Source organism: Lutjanus erythropterus, chromosome 10 (genome assembly GCF_056507025.1).
Source record: "Lutjanus erythropterus isolate fLutEry1 chromosome 10, fLutEry1.hap2, whole genome shotgun sequence".
Classification (NCBI taxonomy): Eukaryota; Metazoa; Chordata; class Actinopteri; order Lutjaniformes; family Lutjanidae; genus Lutjanus; species Lutjanus erythropterus.
Window position 1 is genome coordinate 13957647 of NC_139326.1, and position 27369 is coordinate 13985015.

Here is a 27369-nt window from a genome sequence, read left to right on the forward strand (position 1 = left end):
AATTACCCTGTTACTGTTTCAAGAGTCTGAAAGATTCAATTTGTCAAACCTTTCGTCTGCTGGCTCTGCGTGAGGCATGTTTTACATGAACACTCACAATCTCAAGTGATCCGTACATCAGAAGCAGCTACACATGTTGCTGTGTTTCCCTTTGATTTAACATTACAAAATAAAACACCTGGAGCAAAAATCGTGTACTTTTCACACCAGATGAGGGACGGATCATGAAAAATCTTTGACGTGTTCTCTGGAAAGCCCAAGCAAGTTCCTGCCTGTAACACGAGTGCTTTAAACACCTCTGACTGCCAGCGGCAAACAGCTGTCCAGTTTGTCTTCTGCAAACATCGCCTCACTGTTACAGGGCAGGATCTCTGATAGTTCTGTACATCTGCAGCGACGTCACCTCCACGTCTGGGGCCTTGGCATTCTGGGGGCGTCCTGTCGGGCTGTACCCAGCCGACCGTCCCATGGGACTGAAGCCCGTGGTGGCGCGGCCCCCGTGGGTGAAACCTGCAGATCGCGACACAGCTGCACGCCGCAGGAACCTGCGCGATGTCACCAGTTCCCCGTAGCCCTGCGCGTGCGAAAACGCGTAGCCTGAACGGCGGGAGCTGGTGCGGCGGATGCGGGTGCGTCGAGGTGGAGGGGGAAGTTTCGCTTTGGCCTGTCTCACCTTGAACATCACCTGAAAGTTTGAGCAGATAGCGACAAAGTCAACATGTTGGACAGAGGTACACTTCAGCAAACACTTGCTGACCCAGTTTGGGATTCTTTAGTAAGTTTCTGTCTACAAGAGGCCAGAAGTTTGTGCCACAATGCACTTCATGCATGAATGTTTTCTTATTTTTCTCTTATATTTGTTTGTAAACAAAGCAGTGAGAGGAAAATAAGATAAGATAAGATAATAATAAGCTTGGTTTAAATTGGATGCAAATGCCAGGAAATTTACAATTAGCATATGGAAACTCCTCAGTGAACCAGTTCAATATTCTGTGCAGCACAAATTATTTGGACGTTTAAATGTAGTGGATGTGGATATGTTGCCTTGATGCACACATTAGATTGTTTTGTGTCTGATCTGATGATTCATAACTTTTAATATTTCACAGCACAAAACATACTGGCTTGCATGTGGGCTTAACTTTGATCTCACCTTACCTAGAAAAAAAGGAAAGTACAAAAGTACTCATGAACAGCACAACAGTTAAATTTGCTAACTTTAACTTAAATTGTTCGCATGCACGTCTCATCACGTCCATTGTAATCACAAAGGAGATGTAAGGTAAATATTTGTCCGTCTCCTCAGAGAGTCAGGGTTTGAATCCAAAGAGGCGAGCAAACACAAACCTCCTAAAATCAGCAAAAAAAATTTCATAAATGTATGGAACGATAATTCTCTGACATAGGGAACGATGAAAAAGTTACGCACTTGCTTTAAATTCAAGAGTTTGTTCTTTTATTGTGATTTAATCTGCCTTATATGAGATCATCCCTTACATCTGGATCTTATTTAGGGATGTAAACAGTAGGTATAATGTTGCCATGGAGTCAGCTGTAAGCTTTTTGTAACTTTTGTGTAGGTTTTGTGAATTTGTTTAGCTTGCTAGCTTCAGTTTTTTAGCCTTTATTTGTTTACATTACATACGAGGTATTTGAGATAATGATAAAAGTGAGACTCACACTGGAACGGGTTACACCTCACAGTTTGGAAACCTCTGCTCTAAAAGAAGATGATCTTTTGAGAAATCTATAGGTGTGAGTTTTCAAAGCAAGTCACGTATGCAGCAGGTGCGGCTGTATGTTAACAAGCAGAGTAAAGTGAAGAACGGTTTCTACTGTACCTTATCATTGATGGTGGGGTAGAGCTGAATGAACAGGAAGCGGTAGGTAACCACAGGAAGAATGCACAGGAGGGAGGTGAGGAAGATCGTCAGCCAAATGTTCGGCTGGTTCAGAGAGTTTCGGGCTGTTCCTGGACAAACACACATATACAAGATTTGTGTTTATACACTTATCTAGATCTTCTGTTGACTTTAATCATTACAGACAGTTGTCCTAACTATCTAAGTTAAGTGATGAATGCTACTGCAGATGGTCCTGAGTCAAATCTGTTAGAGGAGACAAGTTCTGTGAATGGTGCTGCTTCCTACTGGTTAATTATAAATGTCAGTAAAAACTATACTAATGCCACTACATAAATATTTTGAATTTGCAGACCCCTGCAGACAAAAGAGGCAGTGTTTCCACTGTAATGACCACAAAATATAATGTTAAAAATCTAAAGAAAAAATCTGCTTTTTTAAAATTGTCTAACATAACTTTTCCTGGCAAAATGTAAACACAGTCTCTTCTGGTCTGCATGCAAACCTGGTGGCAGGTCTCAATAATAACTCTATAGGAGTAGCTAGGGTAGCTAGTAGGAAGGGGCTGTTAGTTGAAGGGGCACAATGGTAGGGAAAACACTGATGTCTCAATAATAATCAGTCCAGTTTTCCTACAGAAATTGTCAAGATTTGTGTCCAAAAAGAAAATGTCTTGTCTTATCAGGCAGCACATGCCCTCAGGCTACGCATTGTGCCAACCAGGCTTCTTCCAGTTTCCAAAATTCAGCCATGTCTAATCTAATGCCCAGGACAGTGGAAACAAGCTGTCAATACAACACTGGCATATTGTCACCTTTTTCACCACATTTTATCACAAAATAACACAGCAACTGTCACAGATGCCAGTTAAATTTCTTAAAAAAAAAAAAAAGTAAATTTTGGGCCAAAGCAAATTATCATGTTATCACTTCACATCTCCTCGCAGTACTCTCGTCTAATTTCAAACTTTTTTATAGTTTGAGCCTTTTACATTCCCAGTTCTGAAAGCTGCTTTGGCAGGTTTCTCACACCATCCTGCAGTGATGCAAGCTAGTTTTGTCATTTGGTTTAGTTGTAAACTAGATATTTTCCCTGAACAAACATACCCAACTCAATTACACAGTTCATTTGAATTATACTGCCACCTTCACTTTGGACAAGCCTCATAAAAAAGACTGAATAAGCTTATCTTAGGAGCGGGAATAGTTGTGACTAACCGAAATGTGGACATGTACACAGCCAGCATCTGTTTGGTGGGTTAATGATCACTCACCTATGAAAGGGAAGGCTGACGGCAACAGGAGAAACAAGCCGTTACTGTACATGGTGAATGTGACGGCAAAGTACACTGCCAGACTTCCCAACACGAAGAAAGTGTTCACCGCCGTCCAGTAAGACATCTCAAACCCCAACTGCAGACAAAGACAGAAAACGTGTTTTAAAAACACACAAATAAAACACACTTTTCTTAACCCGACACATACGCATGAGGTCATCCAGGAAGAAGAGGTTCCTCATACCTGGATGCTGACAGCAAACAGCAGACATGTCTGGGTGAGGAGGGCGAAGGACTGGTAATCGGCAACATCCTTCCCATCGTCCCTGACGGTGTCGTACATGGCCGCGTAGGGGATGAAGAAGAGCACCAGGGAGCTGTAGCCGCTGTGGAGGGCACACTTGAAGAAGGCCGTCTTGCTGAAGTACAGGTTAAGTTGACCAGGAACGTAGAGCTGAGGATACTGGAAGCACCACTCGTCATTTACATCCTGACCAGCAGGGGGAGACAAAGACATGACGTCAGTGTGAGCGTCTTCATGCTGTCTGCGCTGACAGCATAAACACATCGAGGTTCTATTTAATGCACTGAATTATTTTTTATTTAAGGCTGTGGTGGAATGTAACTAAGTACATTTACTCAAGTACTGTACTTGACTACAAATTTGAGCTAATTCTACTTTCTACTGTCTAATAATGCAGAACAATGTTATCTCAAGTCCATGTTTCTATTAACATTAATATCCCTTATTTATTTGCTTTGCATTTTTTGCATGTTTTAAATAGTACTTGACAATGTACTTTGTAATTTGAACCATATATTCGTTTTTTTTAGGGTGACAGGTGAAACATGGCCTCTTGTCTAATTCTGGTGCATTTAGTAATATTTATTAATGTGCACTGTCCCTGTTAAATAAACCAATAAAATAAATAAATTGATAGACTATGTACAGTGTGATAGTCACAGAGGACATATTTCTGTATTGACTATTTTTATTTTATTTTATTTTTGTACAGTTTTCTGATTATACTTACATACTTTTACTTATGTAACATTGTCAATAGATCTGAATACTTTATTCACCATTGATAAGAGGCGATAATAGAAATTTATATTCAAATCTGCCACTTTGTCACTCTCGGGTACAAGCATACATGAATATATACACACATCACATACTTACCTGATCAAATAGACTCATTCCCAGTACAGGTAGTGCTGTGTACATCAGATTGTAGAGTGTAATGAACCACTCATCATACACCGTCTGAAAAGCAAAATCAAAGGCTTTTAGTAACTTTAACAACCATAATTCTCGAAAATAATATAAAACAGTCAGATGGATTTCATTATTTGTTATTATTTTTTAGGGGGTTGTATTCATATAATTCATATAATATAATTCAAATAACTTCTCCCTCTCCTCCTCGTCAACCCTCCTCCCTTCACTGTCTCACCTGTGCAGAGAAGCCGCAGAAGAAGGCGAACCAGAAGTGGACGAAGGTGAAGGTGAAGTTCTTGTAGAAGAAGTAGCGCAGGAACTTGCACATGCGAAGGTAGGACCAGCGGCCGTGCACCAGCAGGAGGCGCTGCAGGTAGCGGAACTGGGCAAAGGAGTAGTCGCTGGACAGCACGGCCTGCATGCCCTCCTGACCTGAGATGCCCACGCCTATATGAGCCGCTGGGTGGACAAAGAGGGAAAGATGAGTAGGTTGTTGTATTCAAAAGCACGTTTTCATTAGTGTATAATTACCTGAAAATAAGACTTGGACAAACAAAACTGGCTTTAGATATGGCTTTTCATGTTTTCTCATGCTTGTAAGGGGAGAGTGATCATCTTTAACTTCCACACATAAAGCTGTCCTTTGCCCCGCCGATACCTTTGATCATGCTGACATCGTTGGCTCCGTCTCCTATGGCCAGTGTGACCGCCTGCTTGTACTTCTTGACCAGCTCGACCACCTGAGCCTTCTGCAGAGGGGTGACCCTGCAGCAGATCACTGCTTTACACATGCACGCTGTCCTCAGGAACTCCAGCTCCATGCTGCGTTCAAGGGCGTATGCCTGAGGGAGCATCGGGAAAAAAGCAAAAGTGATGAAGGAATGTTCCATTATTATATATTTCTTAATGGATTTTTAAGGTTTTTATGCAATATCAAAACAAGTAACAAATAAGACAAGTCAAGTGCATTGTAATTGGGAAGCTTCTTAAGACGTACCAGGCTGTGTCCACTGATAACCAGGCCATACTCTCCATTCACCACCTCGTCTGTGACCACTTTCACACTTTTACCCAGAGTCCTCTCTGGTAGAATCACTGAATCCTCCACTGCATCTGGTTTCATTAAGGTGCGTGCATTTCTGCTCCACAAGAAAATGAAACATAGATGGATGCATGGAAATATTTTATCATCAGCAGTTACTCGTGTTCAGACTAAAATCCTTTTTTGAAACCTTCCTCTGACCTCAGCTCTTGTCTGACATCCTCAGGCGAGTTGCCCGAGACGATGAAGATCTCGTTCATCTCCTCCCGCAGCAAGTTGCACGAGTAGCCAATGTTTTCTGCTGTTTCTGCAACACAAATTATAAACATCAGTGAGTATTAACAATGGCTACTGTATGAAGTGCAGAACAAAACAGAAGTCAGCCAAATATTACACAATGTTGCGCAATAGGAGCATCAATTGACGCAGGTCAAATGAGACTCGTCCATTATTGTTTCAATGCATTTGGGCTTTTAAGGCTGAATGTTTAAAACCCACCAGTTTCCAGGTTTTCTAATTGCAGCAAAGGAATGAAGTATCCAGCTGACATAAATCTGAACTGACTTGGTGAATTGAACATGATTAAAAAGTAAGACGGACAATCAAACACGTCTTGAAAAGACAGGTGACAAATTTATTTGGATGAAAAAAAGGCAAACTTATTACACAAACTGTCTTTTGAAAAAAAAAAATCCTTCCAGTTAAATGATTGACTTTTTGTCCAACTGTGACCTACCTCGCGTGCTCACTTTCTTTTTTACTTCCAAAGTTTATTGAATCATTGCACTTTGTTGTATTGATCTCAGAAATCATGGCCAAATCTACAAAATTCAGACTCCTGTTCTAATAAACTGGTGAAGTCAAATCATTTAGAGATATAAACATAATGACTACAGGTTGAAAAGTGACACCTTCTCTTTTGATTACTGACTGCTAAAGGTAGAACTGAATCACTGCACAAGACGAAATTTTCTCAGACTTGTTTTCATTTAAAGAAAGATGAATGACCTACCCATCCAAGAAGGTTGTATGTTAAAAATTAAAGGAATTGTTATGCACCTTGCTTGTCACCGGTCAAAACCCAGACTTTAATGTCGGCTTTGGACAGCTGCTCAATCGTCTGAGGTACTTCGTCCTGTAACTTGTCTTCTATGGCTGTTGCTCCAAGCAGCTGGACACACACATTCAGACACATAATCAACACACTTTGAATTCAAATGAATTTAAACAATAACTGAGAAGAGAGTTCTTTCTCCTTGTTTGTTTCCTACCAGCAGATCCTTCTCTATCTCCTCATACAGCTTGTCCAGTTTGCCCTCTCGGTCGTCCAGCTCGGTGCTGGCTGCATGGTGGCGCTGTTGCCACTGGTTGAAATACTCCTCATCCAGATCCTTATAGGCCAGAGCCAGAGTCCTCAGGCCCTCGCCTGCAAACTCCTGCAGAACGGTGCACAAATACTTCACATCACTACACATCACATCCTGGAAGAACCAACACACACAAACGCTGACAGTATTTGAACTAAACAGAAATAAACAGAAGAATGAATAAACAAGTGCACATTTGTAATATCTGACACCAGCTATTGCAGCATCCACTCACACACACACACAACCACTTGACCTCCATGACTTAAGTATGAGGAGTGGGATTAAGTCACCCCAGTGGAAAAAGGAACCCTTGCTAATTCCAATGGCAGCTCCCGCAAGGATGTATGACGGTTCATAGCCTATGAAACAGGGTGTGGCTTACGAATAGCCGGCAAGGCAAGCCGTCACCAGTGACAAATGAACTCTGCTTAGTCCAAAGATGACTCCCACACATGTCTAAACCCAACAGTTATTAGGTTATGAAGGGGGCGGGGCTAAAGTGTAAGGGTGGGGTTAATCAACATAATTAATTGATTGACTGAAACTGGAACTCTGCTGAGACCAGTGATACCTTCCACATGAGTCTAGGAAAAACAGCTCATAAGGCTGGTCATACATGAATCAATTTAGAAGTTCTGAACTTTTTGATTACAGGCCACACCCCCCCACTAGGCCCCCCCCTTTCTTCATCTTCAAACCTGGATCATTTATAGATGAATCCTTTTCTTCTTTGTGTTGCCTTACTCATTTGGGGCAGTAAAAAGTGCTACATAAATGAAAATTGTTATTATTATCATCATTATGGAGTCCAAGCATGTAAATCCAATTATTTCTGCTTCTAGGGCAGGAAGTGTTTTTTGAATTAATCCTCTGTGGACTTCATCCAATTTTATGTTCACATCTAATTGGAGCACATGCACATTAGGATGAACTTTGTATGTATAAACACGCACAAATAAACTTGACACATGATGAAAGAACAAATACAGAGGCATGATGAGACAAATATCCAGCAAAACGGCAGAAAAAGACAAGAAAGATACAGGTAGCATGAGAATCACATCTCAAAAATATTTTTTTTCTGTTTCTCTCAATGAACACGCACACACACACACACACACACACACACACACACACACACAGAAATATTACTGACGTTCAGGTGGTCTGTAGTGGCGTCCATCAGCTTGTTGCAGGACTGATGCAATCTCTCATAGATGATTGTGTCTGCACCTTTACAAAGGAGAGAGAGCTTCCCCTCTGGACTCCGCACTGCGTACACAAACACACAAACACACACACATACACACACATGCATGAGAACAAATAATGTGTTCTATTTTCAAGAAGAAAGACAATGACCTCAATTATGACCCAAAATTACGCAAAAACGATAAGAAAAAAGGAGGGAAAAATCTGAGCACAGTTACACAACAGTTTGCACAGTTACAAAATCATCAGTGACAACAGTTTATGTAAGAAAGTGTTTTTTGAAACCTTTATTCACAGCAATTTGTTATTAGTGGATCACATACCTATGACAGACATCCTCTTGCGGACATTGTTGAAATCCAGGATGGCCAGGAGTTCATAGCTGCGCTGCTTTCCCATTTCCACAATGGAAACACTGTCTGGTGTACGTGAGCGGAAGACAAATCCAAAGTTTCTCGCTGCCGTGACCAACGCTCCCTCATCTGGAGACTGAGCCTGGTAGAAAATCTCACCTGACGGTGCAAGAATGTCAGTGGAGGAAGACAGATCCTTCTCCATACAACAAAAAGTATTTTAGCTACTTAAAAAGGACCTAAAAAAAAGACATCAGTTTAAGCGTATGCTATATTTAGAGTATGTTTTCCTCCTTAATTTTCCATCATATAAGTCAGATATCACTCAAAATCAACCAAACTCCAGAGGCAAAACCAGTAATTTTACCTCACAGAACACAGGAGTTGCTGGTCTTTCACTGCCTCAATCTGTTAATTTGTTTGTGTTATTGTGTGACTTCTGTGAATCTGAACTAACCTTTCAAAACACGGATAACACAAACAAGCTAACTGATTGAGGCAACAGCAGACAAGCAATTTGCATGTTATGCAAAGTAAAATTACTGAGTTTGCCTGTGGAGTCTGGTTGGTCTAGAGAGAGCGATATTTTGGATATTCGGCTCTGCAGGCAAGATAACTCAGTTTTTCTGGTCAACGTAGCACACACTGAGGAATTCATTGCTTCAGGTTACTACATTTAACATCAACACTGACTGGACATACACATTAAAATTGATGAATTTTCCCTTTAATCCCCAAACTTGCATTTTTTTTGCTGGAGTGAGATCTACATTAATCTGTTAGGTGATTAAAAACTTGAACCACTGTGTTTCACTGGGTCGCACAGAAACACTTCATCACTCCTCACCTTCTTTCTTCTCCTCGGCCATGACGGTGTGGCAGAGGGCCAGCAGTCTGAAGAAGGCGTGGACCTCTGGGTTCTCCAGCTTCACCGCCTCCACCAGGGCGTGATCGTGGAATGTGAAGCGTTGGTCGGCCAGCGGATTGAAGGAGAAGTCCACCGTGTCTGTGTGCTAGCAAGAGAGAGAGAGAGGGAAAAGAGAAAAAGAGGAGACGTCATCAAATTTGATCTAATCCAGTGGAATCAAGCCCTTATTATTTTTGGTCAATAACTGTGGTCTTGATTAAATTCGCTAGTTCTTAGATGATAAAGTAAAACTGTTGTAAATGATGAAGGATGTGCAATGTAAACAATGTAAACATACAAACTTAATTTGCTGTTTAAGTACAGTATGAGGTTGAACTTATGTTGCCCAAGTCCAACTCACCTCAGTAATTTCCAGTCTTTGACCTGTGTAGTCATACACGTCCCCTGAAAAGAAGAGAAAGAAAATAAATGAATTCATACTGCAAGTTCTGAATGTACATCCCAAAATAACAAACAAACAAACCTGCTAGTACACATTTCTCTCTGTGCTTTTGAACACTAATGGAGGTATAAAAAATCTGAATATATGCACTAAATTTGGTGTAAAAACAGTGAAGACTGCAGGCTCCATTGTGTCATACAGGACTGATTTGCAAAAGAAATGTGTTTTAGCAGCTTTAGTTTGATGTGAACCTGCTGATAAATTGCTAAATAAATATACCATTTGTGGGCACCCAAATGAATGAGCTTATGTCTAATTGTCTATATGAACTGTTCATGTACGAATACAAGTGAGGGACTGTGTGCAGAGTTCCTTGTTTTCTATCCATTTAAATGTATTAAATACCGACATCATTGTGTGCTCACCATTATTTATAGTTCAGCCATTTTTCCAAACAAAATCATGGAGGGGAGGTAAGAATATTCCCTGAGGAGCTCCTAATAAAAAACTCATGAATCCTGAGCGTTCGCAAACATAAGGATAGCTCCCTATTAGGACAGGGGTTTTGTGCCAAAAAATAATTTTCCCATTGCCTTTATTTGGATCTTAGAGGAAACGGCTGGTCTCTACGGTTGCATGTATTCAGACGCACTGAGGTTCACTGAACCAAAAAGCAACTTTTATAGAAAACAGCCTCAGAGCTACATGAAAACGTCTTGAATCTTACCGTAGCATTTGCCGTTGATGGAGCACTTGTTGAAGGTCATGATGTTCTGGGTGAGCGTCCCCGTTTTGTCACTGAAGACATACTTGATTTGGCCGAGCTCCTCGTTCAGCGTGGTGGTACGAGCCTCAGCGGGGGTGTCGTTCCGTGCATAGTACATCTTCCTGTCCCAGTCGATGTAGAAGCTGTTCCCCAGCCGAATGATCTCCACACTGCCGAAAGACGAGGATACAGGAATATTTGTTAACTTTGTACTACTGGATATTTTTTATGTAATTTCAGTGCCTTTAATAACTAGCACACAAGTTTTGTATCTAATTAAATAAACAGCAATTTCACACATGTAGTTACCTGACATAGAGAGAGATGGGCACCACAGTGTTGAGGATGATGACGTAGGACCAGAAAGTGAGGAAGGCGGAGAAGCCGGCGCTGTTGCCATCTTGTCTCGGCAGGAACACTGTGAACTCTGAGCCTTCATTCAGCTCCCAAAAGTAGTTTCCTATGGCCAGGATGGTGCACATGAAGGCTAGGAAGCCAAAAATCTGCATGGAAAGTTTTCAGAATCAGAGGTCAGAGCATGAGCTGGGGGTCAGAAAAAGGCAGGCTGATGTAGAAACAAGACTGGACAACTGTCATGTGTATCACACATCTCCACCCTGATCCAGAGAGCTAAGAAAGGAAACTTAAGACAGCATAACTTTTACAAAGGAGCAGTTGAAAGCAGCCTGACTGGAAACATCACAAACTGGGATGTGCACCACCCAAGACAGGAGGACTCAACATCACTGGTGCCCATCTACTGAGCATCAGTGACATTAAGGAGGTGAGGTAACTTTGCAGAGCCCAGAGGATACTAAAAGAGAATATCCACCCCGGCCACAGCCTGTTCCAACACTCATTTAAAAGCGTCAGTGGCAAATCAATTGAACTGAAAGCTCAGATAAACAGGTGAATAATGCGAGGACTCACACAAAGGACGAGGACATTCATCAGACGATCTATACTGGTCCTCTTGAACGTGCTCTTCCCACAATTCTGCATCAGCTTCGTCTCTGGACCTGGAGAAGAGCAACAGAAATAACTTTGACCTGATGAGAAAACATCTCATATCAAAATGTCTTAGTATATTAACAACCAGCTCCCTGCTGATACTCGGCCTTCCCACCTCCAAACAGCACCAGTCCAAAGCACCACTCGGTGTTCCTCAGCGTGCAGCCTCGCAGCAGGATCTTCTCGTTATCCAGCGGGTATTTCTGACCAGTGTAGGTTAGCGTTCCTGTGAAGCGGTCCAGGCGGTTGTTGGGGGGTTCACAACGTACCTCGCCTTGAGGGAGAGAAACGTGACACAGCAGAATTTTTAATTTAAAATTATTTAAGGATTTAATGTATCAACTTCAAAAAAAAAAAAAAAAACTGTTTCTCTAATGTGATTTTGCTGCTTCATTCTGTAGATGCAACATCTATTGATGTGAATCATTTTATTTATTTATTTATTTTTATTTATTTACTATGATTTTAGTTTCTGATCCAGCATGTGGTTGATAACTATCTATTTTAGAGCTGAAAGTACAGGAAACCACAGGAAGATGACTTAACTTTTCAGAAAGATTCTTGTGCAATGTTGCAACATTAATTGAGGAAATGAATGAAATCTGTGCACTCACAGGAACATTTTTATACATTTTCAATCCTCTACTGTATCAGTGTGTGTATCAGTGCTTATATTCTCTACACGATTGTAATTTCAAAAACCAACAGCTGCATTTCCTCTAGTACTCTTACCATTGAAGTCTGCCAGTTTTTCAATATCGTCTCCCAGGTCTCCTGTCACAGTCAGGGCCTGTCTCACCTTCAGGTTTGTCTCTCTGAGGAGGAGGAGGAGGAGGAGGAGGAGGAGGAGGAGGAGGAGGAGGAGGAGGAGGAGGAGAGGAGGAGGAGAAGAAAGAAGAGGGAGGATGATACAATGGAGACAGAGACAGAGGAGGAGGGAACAGGAAGAACAAAACCTCCTACCTGCTGATGCACTACTTTTATGTTAAATGAGCTCACATCATGATGTTACGGAAAAAAACAGACTTACCCATCCAGTTCTGCCGTCTCGATGTACACCAGGTTGAGAGGTTCACTGCTGGAGAGCAGCAGGAGGTCAGCCTGAAATCACAGAGCGATCATCACTGAAATCCGCTGTATCAGAACGACCCCACCAGTTTTCTTATTCACCACACTATGGGAACTATATACTATATAGAACACACGTCCAGGCAGTCCAGGCCTGCATGCATTACTGTAAATCTGTGATCAATGACAGACACAAATGCAGTGATTTCTGGCAATAATAATAACAACAGATCTCTTACTCATTAAAGGTTCCATCAAAGAGTCCCTGCAGGAATTTAATTTTAATCTTTTAACCTTAAAGGGATGGTTCCAGTTATTTAAAGCCAGTTGTATGAGGTACTTATCAATAGTCAGTGTATTTCCTATAATAAATCACAGTCAGCATGTCCCCAGTTTTTAAGAAGCAGTGAAGAGCACCAGCATGAAAGCTAAAGGAGAAATCAGAAATTGTACCTTGTAGAATGCAGGAGAACTATTATTTTAAAACATACAAATCACACAATAACACAAACAAACTAACAGATCAAGACAGACGTAGACCAGCAACTCCCATATTCTGCAAAGTAAAATGACTCATTTCACATCTGGCTTATATAACGGTGGTTTCCTGTCAGAAAAGGCTGTCGGCTGGCCAGGTAAAACAGTGAAAATATTCTAAATATAGTGTACACCTAAAAAACAACATTTACTGATGACCCTGTCCACAGCAGTACATTACTTAGCTTCCATGCTGGTGCTCCTCTCTGCTTCTCCAGACTCGGAGAATAATGCAAAATAAACTGGAACAACAAGAGGTGAGTATTTTTACTAATTTACTCACAGTGACAAACTGGTTGTTTTCCAACTTGATGATGTCTCCCACCTGGATGTCCATCCATTTCTCACTCCGCAGTCTGAGATCAGAAACCAGGCAGGTCAGTGGAAGCTGGATTGTGTGTGTGTGTGTGTGTGTGTGTGTGTGTGTGTGTGTGTGTGTGTGTGTGTGTGTGTGTGTGTGTGTGTGTGTGTGTGTGAGGTGAGTGGATGGACTGTAGCTTTCAGAGAAAAGGTATTCTTTTCCCTTTTCTTTCAGGACTGTCAGGAACTAAACTGTCTGAGGGACCAAAAATAAGCACTGAAGGCCAAGGTTGTCCTAATATTAGTCACTGTCCTTTCCTGCACGTTCCGGACAGGTTCCTGTATTGTCTGTCTGTGCATCTCTCTGCCAACAATAGCAAGTGTTTTTGAGACTTGACTAGAATACAAATATTTGATGCTTTCCAAGCTTTTCCATCTCATATGTCAGTTCATGACGGTAATTCAAATTTGAGCATCAGACATTGTTTACTTTAACTAACTTTGAGTTTGCTAGTACCTGTAGATGACTTAGTGAATGTTTGCAAAGAACTGGACAAATTAAACTTTACTTTACTACTTAAGGTTACTTCATCATGTCTTCAAAACATGTCTACACCTTGTAGGGTTTTTTATTGGCAAAATCAAATTCTGAGTAAAAAAAGAAACACATGCTAAGTCAAGCACCCCTTACAAATTTAACAAAAACACATGTCAACTCAACAGAAGGAAAACTGACTCTTCCTGCAGCTGCTTCCTCTTTCGCCCTAAACAGTGGGCATGGAGGAAAGACAGACATCACATATTTACAAATATTTTGATCCAGTGCACCATACATTTCTAAAAATACAACTGGAGCCTGGAGTAGAAATAAAGAAACTAACAAACAAAAAACAAAACACATTTTTTTTAAAGTATTTAGTTGCTCTAACTAAAAATTCATGGCACAATGATATAATGGAGTGTGTGCCCATTGAATACATCTCATTTATGCTTCACTCGTCTGTGGATGTTTTCTATAAAGTTTGGGACCCTTTTTTAAAACACATTGGAGCTACACTCTCATCCTTAATACACAAGGACTTATTGAACTGTGCTAGTCTGTCTCTGTACTTTGTTTAATGTGCAACTGGAATAACTTTGCTATTTGATGACACACTTATGCATTTCTTGTTGTCTGTTTCTGCAGAAGGGGGTGTGGAGGGAAGGGGTCGGATAAAAGGCCTTTTATTTTTATTTCTTTTTTCTGTTTTTCTTACCAGAAACAGCATTTGGACCTTCACTTATAGGGATAAACTTAACACAAAATAAAATTGAGTGTTTTTAAAAATCAAAGTATTTAACAGATAAAGAAAAAGGGTTTTTTGTGCCTCATCAAAAAAATCTCACAAAGGTGTGGATGTGCTGAGAGATTATCTAGAATGCATATTTCTAGCACACGTCCACCTTTCTATGACTCTCAGTTCTCCTGTTTACAGATGAACTCACTGGATAGTTGTAAATTTATCTTGCATATTTCTGTATTTCGAGCCATGTGTGTATTCCTCGTGAGCTACATAACAAAACTCTCTAGTGGAGCCAAAGGAAGCAGCTGCAGGATGGTGAGGAGCGTTTGTTTTGTATCCTGTTGATCTGGAGTCTGCTATTTCAAATATGTGAGTTATGCTTGATTTGACTCTGAATCTGGGTATCTAACGGTTGTGGACACTGAAAACGGTGCCATGAAAACACCTGTCTGTAAAGAAAAGTTAAAGGACTGATGGTGCCTCTACAAATACACAAAACCAGGATGTAGCTACCTGAAACTGGATACATGCACAGGTGCATTTCCCATGATTCATAGCACGTGAACAAACTACACTTATAAACTTACTTTCTGTCAATAAGGACTTTAACTTTTCTGTTGTTGACTTGATTGTCGCTCCTGTGCCGATTCTGGAAACAAGACGTACAAAAACACAAACACACAAGAAAGTTCTGATAAGATAAAAGTTATCCGTCACCAACTAACTGTTTTATGTTTTTCACAGATCATACAGTTTCTATCCTAAGATGCCAATGTGTGGGAGGAGATAGTTGTTGGAGTTTGTTTAGAGACATTCAACTGATTCAGACCTTTGACTCTTCAGAAACCTCTGACCATTGATGAGTCTCCACCATGGCGACACCTCCTCTGTCTTGCGTGTCATTGTGTTTCTGGTTAGGTTTCTCATCACTACTTATATCTGTGAGCGAGAACCAGGGGCGACTAAGACAGTCAGGGGGTGTCCCTTTTGTAACCACTAACACAACATTCAAATTTGGGCAGCACTTCATGACTTCTTACAGAAGCTATTTTAATTTTAGTTTATCTGTCCTAAGAAGCAACTTAGGTTCACCATAGTTACTACTTAATTTAATATTTTAATCATTACAATTGCACAGGTTATACATTACGGAGTCGGTGAAGCTTTTCCAAGAACAGAAGCTCTTGTACTTCTTTCTGTTTAGAAGCCAAAGCGTTAAAGTCCAGATTGCTGCCTCATCTGAGGACTTAATGAAACCATCATGGTATGAAATACATTTATACAGATACAAACTGTGTTTTACTCTGAAGCGCTCTATCTGGTGGTGGAGTCTTTGTGTAGTATTACTGTTTTTTCTGCTTTCCTCCTCTGTTTATCATTTCAAAACATCTCCAATTTAGGCACCACTAAATTAGATGACCCTTGCTCTCTAACTAAGAAGTTAATGGAAAATGAAGCTTGATCCAAATCCCCAAAATATTCTTTATATTCAACATGCTGAAATTCTATATTTTATTAAGTTTTGCTTTTTAAAATTAGGTGATCTCATCAGTATAATACAAGAAATACAAGAATAATATCTATACGAAACTTCTACATTACTCCAGTCCAGGAGTGGTTGCTTGTAAAACTGTCCTGTCACCGCAGCTCTCCTAACACAGGTGACGGTTATTTCAGCATTTGTTTAGCAAGGTCATCCACCTGCCCATAAATGGTCAGGCTTGAGTTGCTGCGTACCTGCTGAGATCAAATCAGGCTTGAACTCAGTGACTTCACAACAGGAACAGATGGGAACTGACGGCGAGGACCGTTCAAGATCACCGGCACCGCCAAACAAAAAGACTCTTGTTGTCCACCTGGAGCTAATGTTTAACCCGTGACAGCACTAATTTCCTCTTGGTGGTTTGGCATTCGGTCATAGGGAGCCAGACACAAACGCACACGTTTGGTTGATGTTGACAGCTGAATGACAAATAGTTTTCCTTCCTTTGTTTTAAAAGTATGTTTTGTTCTGTTTTGGTTCCCGTAAAGCAATGAATCAAAAAGGAAATAGTTTGACCATTAATTAAAAAAGATAAAATAAAAAAACACTTCCCAGTGAACCTTGTAGGTCAGATAAAGGTGTGAGCCTGGACAAAGGGGAATTTTTGTTATTTCTAAATCAGCATCAACTGCCATATGACATCATTTTTTGTCACAAAAGGAGAACTACATCACAGCATTTTCACAAACGTGGCTGCCGACACAGTCTGTTGAGAAATCATTTTACAGAACAGGGACTAATCCCACGACTCAAAAACGTCTATTTTGCAAGACGCCTCTTGAAATAATCGTCATGAAATGGCAGCCTGTGCCTGCCGGAGGTTATGCTTGATTCAAAAGGTAATCAGAGACACTGTCGCCACGGCAACCGTAATTTGACTGATAAACGCTCGCGCTAAAAACAAAATGTGTGTTATGTTTGTCAAAGCCGACAGAAAATAAGATCAAGCGGAGTGTGTGTGTACATGAGACTGCTGATGTCAGTGAAACTACTTTTCCCACAGTCAGAGAGTAAACGATGATTATCAGCAACACAAGATAACATGAAGTGACACGCACAAGAGGTGGACCACTATATTGTTTTTTTTTACATGCAGCAAGGCTGATATTAAAAAGCAGATTTCATCAACTGCCTCCCTGACCAGCTGCAAAATATCTAATCTTTGTTTCAGCTGACAAACCAGAGGAGTCGGTCTGTGTTGTAACATTTTACTCATACCTACAGTAAATGACAAAATAGATCATATGATGAAAAATGGGAAGTGCTTTGTTGAGGTTAGGGAAAGATCACCTACAGTTCACTGAGCTGACTGTTGGGCCTTTGCCGACTGCGATCCAGCTACGACGTCACCCACTGGTTTGCGGACAACCGTTTTCAAGCCTCGAGTTTGGCGTTATCAAAGACGGAAGAGACATCACCACAGTATCTCAAGTTTGTGAGTGCAACCATCCACCCTCATGTCCACCATGAGACTTTCTGGGGACAATCTATCAACTTCTCGTTACCTCAGCCCTCAGCCCAGTCTGCTCAAAGAGGACTGCTCCGTTCGCACGATCTGAAGAGGTTTCTGGTCAGCTAATTGCGAACATGCTTTGTCACAAGCCAGTGGTTTCTGAGAGGGTTCTCTTTTTTCTTTGAGACGTATTGCTCATAATTACAGGGCAGGGAAATGAAATGAAATGGAGCATCCTGTTTTATGATCAGTTTAGTTATTATATATAATATGAGCTTTACTGTGTGACAACAAAACTACCAAATATTTAATTGTTTTAGGTAATAAAAGTCTCAACTCAGCCTCTTAAGTTTTATCAGGCTGTAAAGTCTGCAGAGAAACCTGTGATCAGAAAATCTCATACATACATGATTCTTCTCTATCAGTAAGTGTACTCGTTTTTTCGAGTGTACTGCTTACGATATCATCAGTGGCATCCTTGGCGGCGGTGACTGACAGTACGAGAACCAGAGGCACGACAGTGGTGAACCAGGACAGAGACGAGATCTGAGGAATCACCTGAAGAACACACACACACACAGAAAACTTTAGTTCACTTCAGTTAAAGTTTGGGATGCTATTAGGAGACGATACAGCAGCTGGTGAAAACTGGACAAAAGTGAGAGGAAATAAGGTGCTACAAACTGTGTGTGTGACGCAGAGAAATGTAAAGAAACTTCAGCCAAAAGACAAATCAATAAATAGAAAGACAGGCTACACATGACGACAGGAATGGAGAACAGCACACAGTCAGTATGATCTAAAAATGAAACTACATGTCAAGACAGAACTCATTAGCTTTTGGGGTGAATCCAGCAACATTTTAAAGTTTTCTCTTGTTTTATTAAACGAACGAGCATATAGCTTTATATTAGCCATTGTCATTAAGTCTCAACCCCTGATAGATTCTTGTGCATAAATAGGCAACATGGACATTAACTTGTATAGAAAATACTGTTGTTTATCAGTCATTTAAAATTGCTGCAGTGCTCCGGTTCCTCCTCGTCTGTCAGCAGAGCTGCAGACGCCCTCTGTGGTGCAACACGACTGTTTTGCACATGATGAGGCAATTTCCTGTGCTGGATATTACACTTCCTTAATCTCTTTGCACTTGATTCATCCGCATCCTGTTGGGTTAACAAACTGTTTCACTGTAATAAGGGCCAGTTGCTCGCTGTGGGCCTGTCGTGTCGATTTCTATGTTTGCAAGTGTGTGACAGTGACTCTCACATCAGAAAAACTAGGAATACTTCACTTTGATCTATGATCTATTACATTCAGTCTGCCAATGAAACACACTCAGTATTTCCCTAAAGCTTAACAAATATGTGAGCTCAACACAGCTTTAAATTGTTAATATACAGTATGTAGTAATTTAGCAACAGATGAATTCAATACCAAGGAAATATCTAAGCTCTTTCTTTAGGGGGTCCAGGTGTGGTTATTATCTCACTGCATTATCACAATGCATTATACTCTGTAAACCACAGCCACCAGGTGAGAAAAGATCAAAGAAGTGACAGTAGCTTGCTAAAAACATTTGATTTCTGAATGTCAGTGGATTAATTTACCACCCTATGCTTGCCAGAAAGGAAAAGTTAAATGGACAAACTGTTTTAGGATCTGTGCCTCACTGTTTAGTTCAGGGGATTGTTGCAGAAGTTAGCTCAGTTAGCAGTCCTATACTGTAGGAAACAGCCTCTAAGATCAATGGAGTCCGGTTGACTGGGAACACAGCACCTAAGGGGGTTTAACGTTACAGTGGCTCCGAACAGACTCTGACTCCGGGGACGTTGATGTGTTGGGTTTAGGCTGGCACAGGAGGCGTGAAGTGGTCGAGGAATAAGTTTGTAATGTAGCAACTTGCACAGTGTTGCTGAGTTTGTGAGTTTGTTTTTGTGAAGCTGGAAGTTTTAAACAATGAGAGCTGTGTGACGCTATCCTCTGCTGAAATAAATTAGCCATATGTTCAGTGTCCTGCTGGTTGTTCAGAGCCATTTCCGTTTCTGCGTGAGGCGACTAGTCGACTTGGATTAAACCGACAAATACTGGTCGACTAGGAAAGTCTTTAGTCGGGGACAGCTCCACATTTTTATTACTTGGGACATTTCAAAACTTCACATAAAATTTGCTGGACAGTTGGGTGGGACGTGTTACCTATTCGTGCCTGCATGCGTGTGTGCGTTTGTTCCCCTTACCTGGAGCACCAGCAGAAACAGGAAGTAGGCGTTAGCGATCCTCTGGAACTGCTCAAACAAGTTAAGAGGTAGGAAGGTGAAGAGGTTGTACTTGGAGGTCTTGATAGCGTTCGTCTGGAAGAGATGTAAACGGAGGCAGAATAAGTGACAGAAAGACAAGACTGACTGTTAAATGATTAAGTGATCAGTGTTGAAAAACACGGATTTTCAGGACATGCAGGGATTCTTTGGATCAAAAACATATGGACCTTTTTAAAGAGATTTCAAGATTTATGTGTCAGTCAGAAATTTAAACAGAAAATCACTTTCTTACCCTCCCAAAAAACAGACTCATTCAAACCCTTGTAGGAGAAGTTTATGCGTGTCACAAAGCAAGAGATATTTCAATGCAAGATTTATTATTCTTTTCTCTCTCTCTCTTTTATATATATTCATTTTTTCCCTTCACTTTTTTCCATGTGTATTATATTGTATGTACTGCCTAAAATATGTTGTTTTTTTGCTTTGGCAATATGTTTAATCTAAAATGTCATGCCAACAAAGCATGAACTGAAATTGGTTATTTGGTTCTCACTTAATGTTGGAGGAACTGACAGTGGGTTCTAGTTTTTTGTGTGTAGGTGGATGTATGCCAAATGGTCACCCAACCATCAAAACAGGAATAAAAATTCTCGATCATGAGATTAGACAGAAGAAGGAGACAGAAGGAACATTTACAACATATTCTGTGACCACTTGTACTTTCTGTCTTTACTATAAAAGTTAACTCTTAAAATAGCTCTTACAGTTCAATGAGTTAGGTTCTGTGAAGCACTATGATCAATTCTTGATCCTGTTTACCCTTTTGAAATAAGGTATATTTTTTTATTTTGTCAAAGAAGAAGCGTCAACAAAAACATGCAGCTTTTACCTTTTTTGTGACTCCTGCAGCATGAACGTGTGTTAGTGTATTTACCCTAACCTCCATCGTGCCTGCTGTTAATATAACATTTAACCTTTTTAACTTGGTACAAATGAGCAAAAGATTGAAGCCAACAGGGTTTTTAATTTTCAAGCAGATCCTTCATATATTCTTATTAAAATAACAGTTCAACAGTGCATTTTGTTAATTATTTTAGCAGTCCATGATCAAATTCATTTCCTTCACACAGAGGTTTAGAGGCCTGTAAGCATGGCTAAAAAAAATCTATTGGGATTTTCCTTAAAAGGTTGTTTCAGAAGATTATTATTCCTGATAAGTGGAAAATTCTGAAGGAATTCCTTTACTTTAACTATTGAGACTATTTTGAGCCACAAAATGGTCAAATCTTATCATCCAAATCATCCAGTTTCTGGGCGGTCACAAAGAGACCAGTGGAAAAATAAAGTCTGGTACATGTTTGGTTGGTGTGTGCAGCGTGTGTCATTCTGCAGGCTGCCTTTATATGAATCCATAAAACCATCATGGTTTGTTTTATGGAAATCTGTCTGTGTGCATCCTGGATGATAAGACAGGTACATAGTAGGTAATCACATTCACGACTTGAACAAATATTTGCCTGTGTTTGTGTTGCTTTGGATATTCAAAGGCCAAAACGTCAGATCAGGATGTTACTTTTAGCAGACAGACAGATGGTAGATATAGTGGAAGAGAAAGTGGAAGACAGGGTTAAACTTATCTACAGGCTGGACAAATACCGTAACTCAGAGGGCTTCCTATAACCAAATGGTCAAGGTTATTGACACAGTGACAGAAAACCTCGAGCAAGACTCTGAATTCCCCTCAGCTCTGGTTCTATTTATTCCGTGGCTGTCTGACCTTTGAATTCCCCGTGGCCGAGGGCACTAATTTCTACTTTAAGGGAGAAATTAATACACTTCTCCACAGGGAGGTTCAACAACATTCAACAACATTTGTTATTAAAAAGTGTAAATTGAATCCTTAAGGACTGAATGTGCGACATCCACATCATAAATCCTGACATCACAAAGAAATTTTTAAGCTTGAATTGTTCGCCCTCCTACCCCAGGACTTTATTTAACAGGATTAGACCGCATTCACTAAGTTTTTCCTCACGGGAAACTTATAACTAACACGCACAAGGAAGTGCAAAGTGTTTTTTAGTTTTGGTAATGCAGTAATCTTGTAATGTAATGATGTAACTTTAAAAGGAACATTCCCAAAGACTTCTGATAATACATAAAATACTTAAGTGGGGTGAAAAAAGTTTATTTCATAGAATTTTGCACTTTCTTTTGGTCTGAATGAGGTTAGTCAAAATTATCTTATTCTGCTCTACACATTTATGCAGCAAACAACTTTTGTATGACTTTTGTATGACTTGTATGACATCTTTGCTAACACTAGCTAACATGTATTATTTCAGAGGCAGATTTCGGAGATGTGATGTTGATTGCATCGAGTTACTAATATTTAGTCTAACATGTAAACATGTCTGTCAGTCTTACTTAGTTTCTTTTTTATGCCTGTTTTTGTATGTATTTCCTCTGAACACTTCTCAGGGTAAATCAAAGGCCAAAAACTCTCTCTGGAAATATCTGCTTACTCTAAAATGTTGAGGTTCTTTAAAGACCAAAACACAATCACAGATCTTCAAATAAAATCACTCAGAATTCCCCGTGTTAGAAATCTGGGTTCCAGCTTTGTTTATCTGCAATGAAACCCTTCATCATGTCTCTGGTTATGTGAAGATCCCTGTAGTTCTGGGCAGATGTTTGACTTTATGAGAGGATGATCTGGTGGGAGGTATTCGCTGTGAGCCAGGTGGAGCTTATCAGCAGGCTGAAAGCTGCGTCCAGCCAGACTGCGACTCCCAGTGTCACTTTATCACTGGATCTCTTCACAAACAACACCGCCCACGGACCAGAGATTTTGTTCTTCTGACTGTAAATGTTTAAATACACAAGCGGGGAAGTGAATGTTTACATCCTTTTTGGTATTTTCCACTGGTTTCGTTCCCTCGGAGGTGTATGAAGGATATTTTTTTTACAAAAAAATATAATTAAATGGTAAAACTGAAAACATCAGCTTTTTTCCGGTTTCTACCTATGTTTTCAACTTAGAATTTTCCATTCTCCATTTTGAGTTTTTTCAGTTTCATTACATGTTCAAATCTTTGTGAAGCTGTACGTGTATTTGAATGTGTGTCTATAGTATGTGTACATTTATGCATATGTGTATTTTGAAAAGTACACTCAGACTTTAATTTGGGATGTATATATTCATATTTTTTTCTCTTGTTTTATTGTTTTACAATTAAAAATTTAATTTAGTGATCTGTCTTGCAGGTCTGATTGCTTTTGTAGTGTTTAAGTTTTTCCTCATTTACTAATCTATTATTTTGATTGTCTAATTGTTATAAATTCCATTTTTTTTACAATGAAATTTGATTTAATTATATCCTTAGTAGAAGGGCAAAATAATAATATCAACAATTTTATTTTTCATTTTCTATTTCAGATATATCAGACATCACCACTGCAGAAGTGACACCTCTTATTAAAAGTACGCTGAACTGCTGTGAGTTCAAGGATTTTACAAAACATCATTGGCTGACATAACCTTTTATACAACAGAATAGGTCAACTGTTCCCAAAGTGAGATATATGTCTGATGCAGAGTATGACATAAGTCATGTGACATTACACACGTGATTAACGTTGAAAAACTGTCAGAGTAAAAATTAGGTAAAAATACTACATGATTATGTTTAGAAAAAGGCTGTGGTTAGAGTAAGAATCAGTATGTCATGTAAGTCACACAGCGGAAGTGGTGTAACTCACGAAACGAAAGTGACCTAAGAGAACATGACAAAACATAAAGGGACAGTTCACCCCAAAATTAAAAAGACATATTTTTCCTCTAGCCTGTGGCGCTGTTTATACATCCTGATTATTTTGCTGTGAGTTGCAGAGTTCACACCCAAACAGTATAGATGGATCACCATGAATTTCCCATGGACTTTGTTAAATCATTGTTTTATTGTCGCTCCTCTTTTGGTAGCCATGTTTTCTTAAGACCCTTTCACACCAGACCCATATGTATCCAATAAAACTTCCCACGTCAACATTAGAATTTTGCTGACGTGATTTTGTGAAGTTTCGCTTCTGACATGAAAACATCTGACCAGTCAAACTGCATGTTGCTGACAAAGACACACAAAACATCGCTCGTTTCACATGTTTCACTGAACTCTGCTTTATGTAATAAAAGAGGGGGAATAACTACAGAGATAACTATTTCAAAGACAGCGTGTGGAGAGGAATAGACAATGAGCTTCCAACCATTTATTCATGTCCCTGTTGGTGTGTAAAGGCTTTTGTATCAGCCTGTGTCTAAGGACAGGCTGTGATCACTCTGTCTGTACTTTGTTAACATGTTGGCTGTAGGTAGCCACAGTGTACTGTCATTTTAGGGCCAGATAAATTTAGGACATTTCACTTTGTGCCTGTGATTTTGTGTTCCAATAAGTGAGGTAGTTTTTGTTTCTGGTGTGTTATAATTTGTTTGACCCTGATAGCGCCGTCTCAGACCGGTCTTGAGGCAAAACACTTTCTTGACTTTGGCTGACATCCAGTCTCCTGATAACAGCAAGACAAACCCCAAAGGAGACTTCGGTGTAAATATCTGCACTTACAAAATGTGCCTGTAAACTGCTTTGTCTAAAAAGTACACAGGCTTTATGCACCGTCATCCCCTCCTCCACATTCCACTTCCTCGCAGTTGTGGAGGACAATGGCAGCTCACATCGATGAGCTGTGTGAGTGGAAGACTCAGTAACAATCCCACAAGTCCATGCGTTCATACTTACTGCATATTTAAAGGAGAGGTTGTACTCGCGGTCGTTGGCACGGAGTTTCCTCTCCAGCTCTGATTTGAAAAGAGAGAGAAATGATTATGATTACTTTACATGTGTTTACACTGGGATTTTAAGTTTTTTTTTCTCAACTAATCATGGCTCATATTCCAATATCTGTAAAAGAAAATAACTGCAATCTGTTTATTTATTTATTTATTTTTACCATATCTATATTTTGGTATGTCTTCTCTTGCGTGTTTCTGTTGTATTGACTTCCTTCCTTTGTTCTTTTTCCCTCATTTTTTGGACAAAAATTAATTGCCCTCACCTGTGTCTCGTTAACTGATATTTCTAAGTTTTATATTTCAGAAAATATCAGTCAAGTTACAGAAGCTGAATATAGTGACATGTGATGATATCTGAAAACTAAGCGTCCATCTGATTAGGGCTTACCTCTCTCTTTCTTCCTCACACAGTCCATGCCAAAGAACGACATCTTCTCTTCCTCCTTCTGCTATCTATCCATCATACTGCTCTGAGGAGGACAGAAAGCTGTTAGAGTGTGGCTTAATGAAGGATAAATATGAGTCACCTCATTATCTTTAGTACCAGGAAATAAAACAACACACACCCCAGACTGTTCCAAGTCAGCTTTCCCCTGGAAACATCGCTGCTGCAGAAGTGAAAACGACGGCGTGCCCGCCAGCTGCCATTAGGGCATTTTCCATAATGTGCTCTATGAGGTAATCACTCCTCAGTTATATGGCTTTTTAAAGTAAGGTTAAAGCAGGTTTTAGGTTCCCAGTGCAGCTGTTTTTCTTAAAAATACATTTTATTTCTGACTGGAAAAGTTTTTGAGACCAAGTAGAAAAGTAGGGACATTTATAGTTAAATGTACCACATGTGTGTGTCTGTGCAGGGAAGTGGTCAGTATACTGTAGGGAACAGTTTTTTGAGCTTTGTGTAGGGCAAACATAAACAGACTTGAGTGTGTGTGAGAAAGAGTCCTGCCACCACTTCCCCCTTCAGTCCAGAAGTTCTTACTTCAGGTTTGCATCAGCCCTCAAGCCTCTTAATGGTTTTCCCATGAAGGGCAGAGTGACTCAGAGGGAGGCTCCCCTCTCAGGCCAGACATCCACTCGTTCAGCTATCTGCTCCTCCTGACAGTAAGAATTCAAAATCAACAGTGTGATACTGTGGTCTGTCTCGGTGATGGCGAGGCCGAAGAGTGGCTGATGGTATGCCGCTGTTATTTTAGTGGTTTCTCTCTTACAGCTCTGACACACCAACTCATCAATCATCAGAAGTCAACTGTAGTTTTTGCAGAGGGCACCATGAATCTTTATCAGTGTCCCAAAATACTGAATCTGCCTCAAGTGGCAACCACCAGGGGTGGAAAATGAAGCCAACTGCAGTTCCTTGAGACTCCACTTGAGGCTGTCTGCACCAAAAGTGGTGCAACCAATCAGCGGACTAGGAGGGACTACTGGCTGCTACAGGCGTGGTTTTAGGTGTGATGACGGCGAGAAGCGTCCATGGAGGCGACTCGTCTGAAGCAATCAATGGAAGCAACCCCTGAAGAGGTTAGAGTAGATGCAGTGATAGCATCAATTATGTCAGAACTGGAGAGTATTTCTTCTTCGCTGCTTCATTTGGCTGCCTCAGCTCCACTCATTCGTCACCTCTTTGCCCATTTTTGGATTAACCAGGAGTTTGCTGAGTGCAGCATTGCCAAGATGGCGACAGCCAGAGCCACCATACTGTGAGCTTCAAAAGGGCCCTTCAGAAAGCAGTGGGCGTCCAACTTGGTTCCAGAGCCACAGGTTGCAGACCCCTGGTTTAACCCAACCTAAAACTTAACTGTATGCTGTTGCATCACAGTGTCATGCTTTGACTACTGATAGTGTATGTGTGTTTTCTTGCTGAACCTCTTCATGAAGCTCCTTTCTGGAGACAATTAATTTCTTTGCCAATCATCGTGGTAATATGAAGATTAGGATTATAGTGTATGTGCTTGTGCTTTTGTGCAGACACGTGATCCCAAAAATCAAAAACAGAACAAAGTTGAGTGAAAACCACAAACTGAATGGCAAAACTTGCCAGAGAAAAGAATTTAATGAAGTACAAATGTGGTCACAACTGAGGCACAAAGAGTATTTGTGTGCGTCCCCTGTTCATGTTGAGGATTCCCAGACAGGAAGTGGTGGTTTTTGAGATCCTGCCCCAAAGTGCTGGTTGCCAAGGTGACGTCAGCGCTGGAGCTATAAATATCAGCCACATGTGTTTTGTTGAGGAATGTGTGTGTTTTAACAGGAATGCAAAGGCTCTGGAAAACACACACCCATGCCATGACACACCAGCAAGGCAGTGTGTGTTTTGTCTGCATCATTGTTTTTATATGTGAGTGTGTGTGTCTGTGTCTACATGTTACCTCTGTGTTTTTAGGTGCATTCTTATGTTAGCATACATGTGCAAACACTTTAACACATGCATTTACAGAGAGTAGATGCACACAAACACACACATGTAACTACCCTCCACGCGTCCACTCTTTGACAGAGTCCCACCATAAAAATCCCTAAAACAAACAGTCCGCCTATTCATTCACTCTAAGCCTCCACTAAATTAACCAGCCACTTTATTCCACAGCCAGACACGTGAAGAAGTGACATTTAAACTCATTACCTTCATCGCGCCGATTTAACGAGCCTTTAACTTTGAATGT

The 27369-nt window shown here is 40.4% G+C and overlaps 1 protein-coding gene across 1 annotated transcript; it reads right to left on the minus strand.

Moving 5' to 3' along the window:
* On the minus strand, positions 1 to 25204 carry LOC146320146 (putative phospholipid-transporting ATPase IM). The gene is made up of 27 exons (XM_084728275.1): positions 25098 to 25204; positions 24657 to 24715; positions 19846 to 19959; positions 18068 to 18166; positions 15200 to 15261; positions 13313 to 13385; positions 12455 to 12525; positions 12157 to 12239; positions 11540 to 11698; positions 11344 to 11432; positions 10723 to 10916; positions 10375 to 10583; positions 9606 to 9649; positions 9185 to 9350; positions 8308 to 8496; positions 7929 to 8044; positions 6674 to 6838; positions 6462 to 6573; positions 5604 to 5709; positions 5358 to 5499; positions 5019 to 5202; positions 4596 to 4819; positions 4322 to 4405; positions 3383 to 3628; positions 3136 to 3274; positions 1842 to 1972; positions 1 to 685 (listed from the first exon to the last, which is right to left on the minus strand). Exons 1-27 carry the CDS (start codon positions 25138 to 25140, stop codon positions 356 to 358), a joined length of 3633 nt encoding a protein of 1210 aa, XP_084584401.1. The 5' UTR covers positions 25141 to 25204; the 3' UTR covers positions 1 to 355.
* Positions 25205 to 27369: the final 2165 nt, after the last annotated feature.

Bases quoted from the DNA above. Each gene is read 5' to 3' on its own strand.
- LOC146320146 (XM_084728275.1), bottom strand. From the start codon at position 25,140: ATGTCGTTCTTTGGCATGGACTGTGTGAGGAAGAAAGAGAGAG. The intron at 6,839-7,928 runs GTCAGTAATATT...ACCGTTCTGCAG, and splicing joins CCACTACAGACCACCTGAAC to GAGTTTGCAGGCGAGGGCCT. The intron at 5,500-5,603 runs GTCAGAGGAAGG...CTTGTGGAGCAG, and splicing joins GATGTCAGACAAGAGCTGAG to AAATGCACGCACCTTAATGA.